General features: G+C 46.5%; 2 protein-coding genes across 3 annotated transcripts in view; both read right to left on the bottom strand.

The window, feature by feature from the left end:
- Positions 1-1,812, bottom strand: part of dyrk1b (dual-specificity tyrosine-(Y)-phosphorylation regulated kinase 1B) — a 60,610-nt gene extending 58,798 nt beyond the window's left edge. Inside the window, exon 1 of the mRNA XM_087837163.1 lies at positions 1,013-1,812. The gene's annotated coding sequence lies outside the window, so the exon portion shown is untranslated. The remainder of the gene's footprint in view (positions 1-1,012) is intronic.
- A 1,659-nt stretch (positions 1,813-3,471) lies between these two features.
- fbl (fibrillarin rRNA 2'-O-methyltransferase) lies at positions 3,472-10,388 on the bottom strand. 2 transcript variants are annotated; one of them, XM_006808982.3, is made up of 9 exons: positions 10,226-10,388; positions 8,741-8,857; positions 7,388-7,540; positions 7,166-7,260; positions 6,901-7,071; positions 6,534-6,666; positions 6,309-6,421; positions 5,607-5,752; positions 3,472-4,102 (listed from the first exon to the last, which is right to left on the bottom strand). In XM_006808982.3, exons 1-9 carry the CDS (start codon positions 10,233-10,235, stop codon positions 4,078-4,080), a joined length of 963 nt encoding a protein of 320 aa, XP_006809045.1. In that variant the 5' UTR covers positions 10,236-10,388; the 3' UTR covers positions 3,472-4,077. The 2 variants fall into 2 exon arrangements, with proteins under 2 accessions (XP_006809045.1, XP_087693310.1); XM_087837184.1 differs by lacking the exon at positions 10,226-10,388 and having other exon boundaries at positions 8,741-8,867.
- Between the last annotated feature and the right edge of the window lie 3,150 nt (positions 10,389-13,538).

Here is a 13,538-nt window from a genome sequence, read left to right as displayed (position 1 = left end):
CACCCAAAAAACCCACAGAGCGCTAAATTGGGTGTGTATGTAGTGAGGGCATTCTGTGACATTTAAACAGTGATAAATATCAGCCTGCTGTTAACCAAGAACAGGAAAGGAGCACGGAAATAGATTAAAAAGGTGTCAAGTTATGACTGTTCCAGATGTGCTTCGGCACCGTCCATTTGTCGCTCTGTTCTTGGCTACGAATAGCTATCTCCAGGCAACTGGATGCCAGTGTGCCTCTATTTGAGGGTAGGGTAGGGTAGGGGCTGGGGCTGATGCGGTAGCTAAGCTAGCGGCTATGTTAGCTGCCACAGCAGATGAAATGCTGCAGGTCCGCTGAGGACAGCCCGGGGTTGCTGATCGGCTGCTATGTCACCTAAACTCATCCGAGTCCTCGCGGTACAGCAGAATATCCGCACATATGCAGGAGGACAATCAACACGTCTCTAATGCAATCGTGTAATAGCACACTCATTCAGCTCCCATCGCTTTTCCCGTTTTGCTCCGCCGGCATCCCATCCCAGTCTGCTGGATGTCGCGCGTTAACGCGAGGCAGGTCCCAATATCACAGTATGGCACTTGTGTTCGAATTAACCAGCAGTCCCTTAATGACCAGCACAACTATGTCAACTCCAGATGGTTACTTGTCAGTCACAGGCTAAAGTGGAGGAGCAGGGGTTGGCAACGCTGCACACTATTAAAAGCCAGAGTAACGACTAGTTATCGTAAGGCACGTCTCAGCCACCGAGACGCATCATCCCAGCTTAAGCTGTTCAACATCAACCACTGTGCATCAGCAATGGTGACCAACCTGTTTCAGTCGAAGCCTGCCTCTTTGCCTCATCAGCTATCTGAGGCGCCGCGCCGGGGAAGCGGTAACACGAGGCCGGTAACAGGGGCGAAAAGAGGGTAACGTTCTTCTACCAAGCACTGTTACCACTAACCCAGTGTCAGCCTCCACCATAACCAGCAACTCCTCCATAAATAAGACCAACGCCGGCCGGCTAGTTCTTACCTCAGGCGGTGTGTCGAACCAAGTTCCGACTAGCAGCCATGTTCGGAACCCCTATTTCCCTTCGTCCACACGAACCGAGCCCCCTCCCCCAGGTCAGTTGTCCTTCGTTCAAAGCAGAAATCCAAAATAATGTCGAGTTGACTTGTTTGCCAGGAACTGGTTTCCCGTTTCCAGTACAATATGATAGTCTATGTTCTTCGGAGCTCGAGGAGCGGGGCTGTCGATGGGGACTGATTGCCGGCGCAGCACAGCTAGCCGTGCCTAAGGGGTGGTGGGCAGCCCGCCGCTTCAAACACGGACACCTCGAACTCAGTCTTCTTTCTGTTAAGCAAGCTTAATGTACTGGATCGATATTTATTCTCAGGTGCACAACAAAGTCCCTTGCAACCACAGCGTGGGGCAACTGAATAGGCGATCTCGTCCTCTTCTCAATTAATTTAAAGGCAAGATGCTAACATTAGCTAGCTAGCTAGTAGCTAGCATGCTAGCTGTCTTGATTAAAACACTGCCATTGGAATTTGAAGGAAGACAGTCCGCAAAGTGCAGGCTGTTTGATAGTAACGGCCAGCCGACGGACCGAACCTGCAGACGCTATGAGAAAGACCGTATTTTAGCAGACACGGCTAAAGCTAACTCTATGCTGGCCAGCCCCTCTGTGATGTTAATATCGGTCAAAGGAGAGGGGCTGCATTGAGAGCGCACTCCCGACACTAGGCAAGTACGGCCCAGCGCGTTCCAGAGAAATTTCCCACAAAATGGCTGCCAAAACAAACCGTACCGCATACTATCGCACAAACTTCCCAAAGTTAAGTCTGTAACGGTGCTAAAGCAATCATTTTAAAGGTCTGCCCGATGCAGACCGTGTAACGCTTCGAAAAGATGATGGTAGTGTTATCAAACTAGCGCGAGTCACCACTTTAGAGAGCACTTCCTTTCCTCTGCAGGTACGAGCAGTTAGTTTCTCCTGTAACTGCACAGAGCGGTTAATGTGAGAGCTGAAATCCAGGTTTCACTGACAGCACGGGCTAAACGGCCAAACAGCCGCCGCACACAGCGAAGGGGTCGCGCTACCTGTCCACACACGAGCTCTGTGAGTCACACCTGAGAACAGGTGGACACGTTCATCACAACGTTAAACCTGACGGCGGTTCGTCGGGGGAGGACTGAGCGGTTACAGCGCGAAACCTGAGCGGTGGTCGTTAGTTTTGTACCCCAGCACCTGTGCGCTCCACGGTCACTCAGGGACGTCCGCGTGGAGCTGCACCCCACGGACACACTTGTTGGTTCAAAGCTGCCTGAATTCTTCAATAAGGCGCTGGAAGCGTTTCTGGCAGCATGACACACCTGCTGCACAGCTGACACGGCGAGTCATCGTCACACAGCTACAGCGTGGATATGACACGGTAACAATACTCAGGTAAGCTGTGGCGTGTAAATGATGATGCGTTGGTACGCAGGGGCTCTGGACTGTTGACACCACGTGTATGGAGCCATGTTTGCCAGCAGGACCGGTGTTGTGCCAAAAAGTGATTTCTAATGTTTCTGTGTATTTTTCTGTGTATTATCTTTACGTACGTTGGTAAGTAGACTTCGGTGAACAGGGTTTACAAAGAGGTTCTATAGAGAATTAAAAACTTATCCGTTTTTCAAGTATCTTTACAACTCTGTTATTGTACTCACATTATAACCAATCCGGTCCTTTATCCCCACTTAAAATATTTTACAGAACTATTGTAATATTTGAGCCATTTCTGCTGTCCTCTTGGCCAACTTACTCTGACAAAAGACATTTTTAATGTTAATTAAAACTTTTTTAAACTGCATAAATGAAGGTTATATAAAAGTCACTGCCAAAAGCTGATTGTGGCGTCAACCTTGTTACATGAATGTTGTTTGTGGCTCAATATGACTCATGTCATCCATGAAGGATGCATTTGACATGTTTCACATATTATAGCCCAACAAGTTACTTATAGCAGTTTAAATACGAGCAATCAGTTTTTGGTGGTCTTCTGCTCCAGCTTTGACACGTTGAGTGGAGCTGCTGCTCTGCATGCCTTTGTTGTAACAAGTAGATCTGAGTTACTGTTTGTATGAGCAGTCTCTTACCTCTGCCACTAACCAGGTATCACAGAACTGCTGCTCACTGCATTGTTCTTTAGTGGGGACCAGTTTCTGCAGCCCTGTGGGACAGCTGTGCAGGACAGTCCAGGGCCCAAAAACCTTCCACATTAAAAGTCATCAAAGTTACCCTTCTTCTCAGCTTGAACTTCAGCCAGTTGTGTCTAAATGCATCAGGCTACTGCCACGTGGCCTAAACAGGCGTTGACCATGTGTACCTAATAGAGTGACGCCATTTTTAAAACCACCTCACTGCTGTGAATCTGGACCAAAGAAACCAGGAGAGCAGTGAGATGAATGTTGGTCAGTGTGATGGTGCATTTAGCTGAAGAGTTCAATTCAACCAAAAACATTTATTAAAACAAACATGGCAGCTATGTGGAAAAGAAAAATACTTAAACTGGTTCAAACAAAACAGGAAGTGTGTATAATGGTCCACTGTTTAAAAACACCAGCAGTGTGGGTGCAAGTTCAGAATATGGAGCCAGTCAGACTAAAAGAATCATTCATTAAGAAAATAATCATCACAGAAGCCAACAAACAAAACAGCACAGAGCAAACAAGCTGCAGTCAGACTGATCAGGGTCCTCGGCACAGACGTCTGCTGGATCCAAAGTCCCAGGAAAAGGCAGGTTCACAGCACAGTGTGTTACTTTGTAACCTCATCTACTGTATACATGTACATTACAAACAACGGGACCTTTCTACAGCGCAAACAAGGTGCTGCACTGATGGACCAGGTATCACATAATGTTCTCCACCTTATCTGTGAGAACTGGAAGCACCAGAGGAGATGGTTGAGTAAAGACTGGATGAGGAACCCAGCTGAAGCTTCAATGTGCTTGGAGGAAGCTGCAGACGGTGACTGAAGACGAGGGTGACAGACGGCAGACGTGCCAGGAGGAGGCTGGAAATCCTCCTCCGGCCCAGCTTACATGCACACATCACTTCTTCTGTTTCGGTGGAGGTCTGAGAACAAAAGAAAATACACGGTTACCACGGATACACACAGTTTACAGACAAATGCAGTGATTTTGGTGCAGGTCTGTGCCTGACAGATTCAATGGGGTCCTTAGTAAGATGGCGAGGTGTTTAAGTGATGATCTGGTGACTGAATCATGTGGTTCCCTCTTACAGTCAAAGCCAGAACAGGTCAGGAACGATTCTTTGAGCAGTTCAGCTGCAGCTTCTGGTTCCAAACACAGATCCATGTTTGTAGATACATGTATGCATCATGTGGCTCATTACCTGAACTCTGGATGTTCATTAAGTTCTTAATGGAAGCAGTGAGAAGGTTTCCTTCCATCTCCTCCAATGAACCTTAAATAAAACTACACACTGGAGCTGACAGCAGGCTGTTTCTTCAAAGCCACTGTGCTGCTGCAGGCCACCAGATGGCGCTGACGCAGCGCAGGAGCTGCGAGTCCTCAGGAACCACAGAGGCTGAGGAGCTAAAAAGCCTCGTGTGCAAATCTTCAGTCTGAGCCCTGATGCAGAAGAAACTGATTAACTGAGTTTCAACTGAGCAGAATAAGCTCCGCCTTTCTGGTAACAATGGTAATGTTAGGCTGCGTGTTGTTTAAAAACTAAAGCAACATCACATGGTTACTCTGATAAACAGTTACAGGTCACTCAGCAACTGTTCCAGCTTTCAGAAAATGTAACCTTTGACCCGGAGGTTCAGCTGCTGCAGCCATGGCTGCCCGACGACAGGCTGGTCGCACGCCCGCCCGCTGTCATCAAGTGGTTTTTTGTTCTTCCTTTAAGAGGCTGGTATTCACAGTCATTCACACCAGTTCACCTGCAGGCAGCAGCACCATCAGTGTGGGTCCTCGCCCCGCCCTGCAACATCTGGGCAGGGTGAGGAAACGACCTGCCAACGCTGCCCATCGACATCAGCTCTGCCTTTAACACAGTGAGCCCAGACATCCTGCGACGGCCTTCGGCTTCCTTAACCTGCATGTGGATTAAAGTCATCCTCACCGATCGGGCCAAGCTTTACAGTGAAGCTGGGCCCACATCTCTCCTCCACGCTCACTTTGTAACGTCTCTATTCTCACTACAAACTCGTCTAACTCTTTGATAGAAATAATCATGTTACAGTTGGCATAGCTGGACTCCTCTCAGGGTCACCTGGTGCCAGCAAGAAAACAAGAGGTCATGGTGGGTTTTAGGAAGTGCAGAGCAGACTGTGGACACGATCCAGGATTTCCCACAGAGAACATTTGGACTGCCCACAGCACCGCCGTGAACAAAGGTCACAGCACCGACGCTTCCTGAGAGATCTGAGGAGAAACGGGTTGTAGGCAGCTGCTGGTGTCTCGCCACTCCTCCCTGCTGTCACGTAGCCTTCACCTACTTTACCTGTTGCCCTCAGGGCAGCGTGTCAGGTCTGATAACCCCTACAGGCAGGAACGACCCTTGACCCTTCATGTGAACATGCCTCATTAAGACGCAGACGAGGTGGCTTTACCTGTAGATGCCCACCACCACCGCGTGGTCTCTCTCGTAGGGCTCCAGCGTGAGCTGCTCCTGTGGTTTCATGTTCTCTGCACTCATCTTCTTCACTTCTGAGGCAAACACTGCCTCTGGAGCTGCTGTCGAGTCGATACAGTTAGCCTGAGGAAGAGGAGCACAGCTGGAATCAGACTCACGAACAACAGCCAGACATTCCTCACCGTCACACGAGTATCCGAGCATACGACTAAAACCAGTTTGAGTCCAAATCAAGGATTCAGTCACAGATAACCTGATTTAGCAGATTGCCAAAGAGCTCTGATAAGGATGTGAACTCTCCTGACACAGGACAACATGACAGAGTTACATGTTTCTATCACAGCTGCTGTGAACACCACAGTCATCATTCTGTAGTAAAGCAGGAGACGAGTCCTTTCATTCTCTTTAGCAACGTTTGCTATTAGAAATCATCTACGGTGAGACACGTACTCGTGTTTGTGGGTCAGTAACTCGAGATAACTGACTCGGAAAATGTCTTTATTAGTATTTTGAGATTCAACAAAGCCTACGCTAAAACATTTGTGTGAAGATGGCCGAAGAGGACCCGTGAAAGACGTTTAGAAAGCCTGGAGAACTTCAGACAACGTTAACACCTCCAGCGTTCCTCAAACACCAGAGCTCAGGGAGCCGTCACCTGCTACGGCGGTTATCAGCGTACCTTGATTGAGATGACAAAGTGGCCGCCGTTCTTCAAAAAGTTGTGCGCGTTCAAAGCAACGATCCTGGTCTGGTCGGGCTGGGCAACATCAGCAAAGATCACATCCACCATGCCTGCAGAGGGACAGACGGCGTGAATGCTCTGCAGGTGTTCCTGACGGGGCGGCGGCCGACCCTCACCGTCGTTTCAACGATTACAAACACACCTCATCTGCAGACTACTCACCAACAAGCATCCTGTATTTGTGCGGGTGCCGAGCGTCCTCGATGATTGGAATGATGTTGGTGCGTTTTTTCGCCACGTTGAGAAGGTCGCGACCCGACCGGTGGGAGAACTCCACTGCATAGACCAGCCCCTCCTGTCACACAACACACTCATGATGTCAATGCTTCTTTGTTTCCTGTGTTACATCCACGCTGCACGTACACTTTAACAGCAGACCCCACGCCCCAACTACACCACCCTAGCAATCTTGCACTGGTGCAGCCCATTCGCCCCCTCCTCACATGTCCCGTGTGGTCAAACACTACGAGCAGCGGCGGTCTGCACGTCTCCTCACTACAGCTACAAAGAGAAAGCGTGCGGTACTCACGGGTCCGACGATGTCAGAAACGTGGGACACCGTGGTGCCGGAGGCCGCTCCCAGGTACATGACCTTGGCTCCGGGCTTGATGTGGATCTGGTCAACTCCTCCCAAGATGGCCGCAGCCAGCTTGGAGCGGAACGGATTCCAGGCTCTGTATTCGATCTTCGTCTCTCCTTCCTACAGAGACCGAAGCGAACATCGACTCAGTGTGGTCACAGCAGCAGGAAGCTGCACGGTTTTATATTTGGCACAGCAGCTGAGCTGGACTCACCTCCACATTGATCCTCTTCTCTCCGTACACAGACTCTCCTACCACCATGTTTTTTGTCACCAGGGCATCCTCCTTTCCCCTGCAGATGAACACTCCTGACACACACACACACACACACACACACACACAAATGCTGAAGGTGAATAAAATGTAAACTGTAGCCGAGGCTCACAACAGTCCAGCCTCCAGTGCAGAAAATTCCTCTAAAATATGAACAGTCACCTTCGTGTCTGTGCGGCTCGATCAGGACCTTCTTCCCTCCTCCAAATCCACCTCGGCCGCCCCTCCCTCCTCTACCCCCTCTCCCTCTCGGGGTTCCTCTGCCACCACCACGGCCCCGAAATCCTCCACCGTCTGGGGACTGGAAGCCTCCACCTGAAAAACAGAGAAAGTTCCAGAACCTGGATCGGCAGGTCGCAGAGCGATGCATGTCTGTGCTTCACTGGGATGTTGGCTGGACTCCTTTTGCTGATCATTAAATAAACAAGTAACCGTTTTGTTTAAAGAACAAACCAGCAGTTTTCGGGGTCTCTCTGTCTGTTTTTTCCATCCTCAGGTGTGTTTACAGCATCGTGGCCCTCGGAGGGCGATATAAGAACGTAAATGGCCCATCATATGAAGAAGGCTTCCCTCTCCTGCTTTACACTAAAACAATTTATTCAGAATGAGGACAAGCAGCAGTCAGCTAACACAGAAATAACTGTTTATTAAAGACATAAGCCTACACTGGTGTTTTTAAAAGTCCTGTTTGACTTTATGCTTTTCTAAAGAGTTTCTGGGATCCTCAAACTGCTGGAAATACTTTATTTTGATGCATATGCTGCTTTTTATGCAAATCTGCATTATAATATTTATTTTGTTTTTCCTGCAGTGTATAAAAATTGCTGTATTTCAAAAATAAAACTATGAAGACACTCAAAATAAATTTCCTGTGGTGGGAAACTATTTTGTGCAACTTTTTTGTATTTACAGTTTTGAGGGATAAGCCTCTTAAATTTCTCTAACTACAAATATATGTTAAAAAAAATGATTTTTTTGTAGTTTATTGCATTTTTTTGCAATTTATGTAATTACTATGCACTTAATGCAGACATATTATTAAAATGTGGGCTGTAACGGTTGTATTGATGTATAACAACTTGAAATGCTTCTAAAAATGGCTCTATATAAATGCAATACATTATCATTATCATCATTATTATTATTATTATCGTTATTATCATTACTACTACAGCATGTAAAAATATAAAGATAAGCTCTGGCGGACTTGGTTGTTAAAGGTCTTACAGGGTTAAGAAAAAGCAGAGCGCTCAATGCTGGTTAAAACGCTGCGTTTAAAGACTGCTCGGTAATTGGAGAAACAAACACAAAGCAACACTTCGTCTCTGTTTGTGATCAAGTGCAGCACAGAATGTTTTGTGAGCTGCTTTAACTCTGAAACTTAACATAACATTATATTATTAGCAGATACCTAAATAAAAATATTTTGTTCTGTAATTGCTTCAAGTCGTCATCCTGGCATCTGAGGGTCACATCCACGATGTGATGATACAAACGACACATTTCCAGTCTCACCTCTTCCTCCCCGGAATCCTCCCCGGAATCCTCCTCGTCCTCCGCGGTCACCAAACCCTCCTCTGCCTCCACCTCTGCCTCCACCTCTGCCTCCTCTGTCCATGCGAGGACTGAAACCTGAAACCATGAATGTTATTATATGTGTAAATAGACACATCTATAACACGTATCCACCCAATCATCTTCTCTTAAGCACTTTTATCCACTGACGTTCACACACACATCACATCGAGTGCACTGGAGGAGCTCTGGCAGACTGGAGTGGGTGTGGGTCAGCCCACAGACGACCCTGAGCCACAGCCGCCCCACACGTGAACCTGGAGGCTGTGAAACACCAGCAGAAACTTCAAGCTTCATGTCCAGCTCTTCAAAACAAGCCATGTTGGAACAACACGTTCAAACTTCAAGTTATTCGCAGCAACCAGAAAGTCGAGGACGATGGTGCCACTGTTACACTCACAGCTACTCCAAAAGATCCTGTTGTGGTTGTTTGCCGGCCGTGGAACACCGCCACGTGAGTGGGGTCGTCACAGCGATGCGGCTAAAAGACCCGCGATCTCATTCGTGCGCCACAAACGCCACAGAGGAAATCAGGATGATGTTGCTCGTGTACGGCGTCCCGTCAGGCTCAGACCGCGCTGTTCTTTGTCTAGTTGTGTTTTGAATGAGTTACTCTCAAGACTCACTAAGTGGTGCCACTGGTGGGCCAACCACTCCACTGGTGTCACGTTTCTGACCCCACTCAGCCCAGCAGGCACTAGTGAAAGACCGACGTTAGAGACTTCGAGTCCCTGCAGGTGAGACAGCTGTTGCCTACATGAAGGTGGGAGCCAAAGCAACCTTTTACAGTACATGGCTGCTTACGTCAGTGCCGCCATCTTGGATCTTTAACCCGGGTCGCTGCTCAGATTTAAATACCGACTTCGACTACTTGAGGGACCCAGCAAAACACGCACATAACGCGGCTGTTCAAACACCCACTCAGAAACATCCGTAATAAAAAGTAACGACTCACCGCCTTGTGTCGGGTTTGAACGACAGCGTGCTCGCGGCGTGCTCAGCGTGGCCGTGCCCGCGATGTTTGGACACTTTCACCGAAACGCAAACACAGAGTTCCGACCGGGCTAACGTTAGCGCGAGCTACGTCTCGTGGAGCAGAAAGCAGCTGTAAACGGCTCGAGCGGGTTTCAGACGGCGTGACCCGACTTTGGCTTTTCCTCTCGGAATAAAACCGTAACTCTGTAACGGAGGTCGCTGTGTGGGCCCCACGGAGTCCCGGACACGTGCGAGGAGACACAGCGCGTGTTCAAGTCAGAGCGCGGACACACCAACGGCTCCCCGTGAACAAACCACGCGCTCAGACAGCCAAGTCTGTGGTAGTTTTCACAGTAACGTGGCCGTGTAGGCCGTCCACGCAGTGTATCTGACTGCACAGGCTCACTCGCGATCAGACACCAGACCGCGTGTAAGCACGCGTGATCTTACCTGGCTTCATCGTTTCTGGCGTAAATCACTGGAATGAACGCAGCCCGCGGAGTTGAATCTCTTCTGTGTTGATCCTCAGTGAACAGACACGGCGTGATCACGTCCCACGTGCAACTGTGCGACCGAGAGCAAACTTTCTTCTTCTATCTAATCTATTGTTGCTTAGCATGCAAAGCGGCGCATTAGCGCCACCAACTGGACACAGACGGAAATCTCGTTTTCAAACAGCACAGCTGCTGTCAGCTGCCGGATGTTGTGCCAAAACAACCTTCCGGTCACAAGGTGGAAGCTGGAATCCGTCTGTGATTTCTGACTGATATCTAAACGATAACGGCCAGTCTTTGGAGGATGCTAATGTTTGAAAGAGGCACTTATCTGCACAATCTCATGCACACATTCAATTCAATTCAATTTTATTTATATAGCGCCAAATCACAACAAAAGTCGCCTCAAGGCGCTTCATAGATACAGAGAAAAACCCAACAGTCATATGACCCCCTATGAGCAGCACTTTGGAGACAGTGGGAAGGAAAAACTCCCTTTTAATGCACACCACATATGCACACCTTCATACACCAAGTTACTTTTTGCACAATCTCACTCTTTTGCACGACCTGTCGTTGTTTTTGCGATGTCTCGTGTCCGTATTATTCGGTTGTGTCTGGTGTTGCACTCTCTTTGCTTTGGTTTGTTGCACTTTATGTCATCCTGTTTGATTGTCTGTAGCAGCGTGGTCTCAGAGGAGCGTTGCTCCGTGTCACTGTGTACTGTTCCACTGTGAGCAGCCATCTTTGACACCATCTGTCTGCCATCTACAGAGCAGTTTCAGATTCCTTGACAGACGCTAACCCTCACTCACATCTTGTGTCAGGTGAGCTCAACGGGTCGCATAAGGTCTCACAATAACTTCACCCAAAACCTCTGCTAATGACCCCACGCCCTTTTTCACACCTCGGTACATGTGATAAGGCAGATGATCAATGTTGTTGGTCCTCTTAAGGCTCCCACATGGGATTACATACAGGACTCTGCACCCTCTGCTTTTAGAAGTGAAGAAGCTCGATGAGAGGTGAAACGTCTTCAAGAAATCTAAAGAAGTCCATTTGTTTTTTTCCAAGCTCCTTAGATGAGACAACTATTAAATGATCACTTTAAAATGACAAGAAAGTCTCTGTACTGATGTTAAGTGATCAGAACACACAGACCGTACAAGCACATCACTACTGCCCAGAGGAGCAGAGTCTAATTGTTTTTGAAATCAGATTCATTTCTATTGAGCAGAAATGTTGGAAATCACAGTGAATAATTGCTGAGTCATTTGTTATTCTGATAGGCTCAGAGCATCAGGTGAACACACCTCTGTTCACTCTGCATGTCATCAACATACATCTCAGTTCCTCTTTTCTTCACCATTATCTGAACGATTGTCATTGTGCTTTAAGAACAACGGAAACTGTGCAAACCTGCTCTGTGTGAGTGAAACGAGCACGCTGTTAAGAGAAGAAGAATATATGTATAATAAATAACAATAAAAAGAAATGAAATAAAAAAAATATAGTACATAGTATCCAAGACTGTATATAAGAGTGAACAATGGAAAATACGGTTGACACACAGTGACATTGCCCTCTCATGACCTGGTTTCTCCTCCTCGTTACTCGTACAAAGTGCTGCTCAGCGTGCAGCTCTGATTGATGGCAGCTTGATTAAACTATAAAAATATATAAATAAAACTGAACAAGTCAAATTTTAGGCCCATTTTCAACAACAGTGAGTTCCAGTGTCACATTAATGCAAGTTTAAAATGTTAAACGAACAAACTCATTGGATATAGGTTTACAGTTCTTACACACACACAAACGGATGAATTAACACAATTAATCAATTATCAATTTTATGTAAATCTGTGTTGCTGAGACCATCCAGAGACGCTGGCAGCGTTGATTTAAGTGAAAGAAAAAAACAAACACAAGGTGAAATCAGCTATCGTTAGCGTTTGGGTTACATAGAAGTGCGATCAGTGCAAAAAACACGACTTAACACTTAATTTGAATTTTGAATTTATTTATTTTAAAGTGCAGTTTAGCATAGTCCAAGTACAAAACATGAGAGTGATGTAACGCACATACGTTTATAGCTAATTTTCAACAATTGTCCCTTGTTGGGCTTCAATCTAAATAGATACATTTTACAATAAAACCAAATTACATCATAAATACAATCACAATTAATAGACAATAAATTAAAATAAAATCATCAGTTAAAACGACTACATCTCTGATTTCCCTTTAACCAGACTTTAACCTTCAGTGTAAAGGATCTGATGTCTGTGATCAATCTGATTTCGGTTCCACAGACGTCAGGCCTGTAGGACAAAGCTGACTGACCGCATGTAGATCTGTGATATATCTTGTGGTTGCCGTTCACCTTACTCCTAGTAACACGATTACTGTCTTATCTCTGGATGGATCTATTGAGACACTCTGGGGCCATCCTATTTATACATTTAACGACTAATTTAAGAAAACACAGATGATTAAAACTCGTAAAACTAAATAGATTATATTTCTTTAAATGTCCACACTCCAGTCCAGCAGGCGGCGGTAATGCGCATCTAAGCTGGTTTACCAACCGTCATTAAACTAAAAGGAAGAAGAAGGTTACAGTCTCATGGCCATCAGTCGCAGCTCGGGCACTTTTCAGCAACTCTCAATGTTTTGTTTCAACTGTCAGAGGGAGAATAAACTATGTTTTGATAGGTTGGAGGAGCGTCTACTGCGCTGCTCATCTGAATATCCAATTCTTTTATAATTTTAGTGTTTAACAGGCATTTGGACCGATGGCCTTCAGACTCTTAACTCATTCATAAGACTGTTTGCACAAAGATTCAACTTAGTCGATTCTTGGAGGGATTGTCATTCATGTCAAACAGCTTACACGTGGTGTAATAAGACTCAAACCAGGCACTGACGTATCGATTATTGGCTCATCTCAAAAGATTTAGAGAAAGTTAAAACGGATATTTATCCTACACCGCTCTCTGACCACAAAATGGTTAGTTTATCAATCCCATCCTCCCTCATCACTAAAACTTCACACTGGAAGCTAAATAGAACCATTCCTGAGCACAAAGAAGTGATTTGTGAAGTTCAGAGATTCATTAAACTTTATAGGAGTAAAGCTCTCACAGATACATTTTGTAGCAACTGGGAACTTTTGAAATATAAATTTGGAAAATTCAGCAGTGATTTGGCAAAAAAAAAAGATCTGATGAGACACAAGTGATGCAAAAGATCACACGCCTTACTTCCAA

This window comes from Neolamprologus brichardi, unplaced genomic scaffold (assembly GCF_056152115.1).
Source record: "Neolamprologus brichardi isolate AB-2024 unplaced genomic scaffold, ASM5615211v1 NODE_ptg000008l+_length_2720982_cov_1, whole genome shotgun sequence".
Classification (NCBI taxonomy): domain Eukaryota; kingdom Metazoa; phylum Chordata; class Actinopteri; order Cichliformes; family Cichlidae; genus Neolamprologus; species Neolamprologus brichardi.
This window is presented reverse-complemented; position numbering and strand designations above follow the sequence as displayed.

What these genes read in the sequence shown, in the direction of transcription:
- fbl (XM_006808982.3), bottom strand. An exon ending in AGGATTCCGGGGAGGAAGAG is followed by an intron (nt 7,541 to 8,740) that starts GTGAGACTGGAA and finishes TCTGTTTTTCAG; the next exon opens with GTGGAGGCTTCCAGTCCCCA. An exon ending in AGAAGAGGATCAATGTGGAG is followed by an intron (nt 7,072 to 7,165) that starts GTGAGTCCAGCT and finishes CGGTCTCTGTAG; the next exon opens with GAAGGAGAGACGAAGATCGA.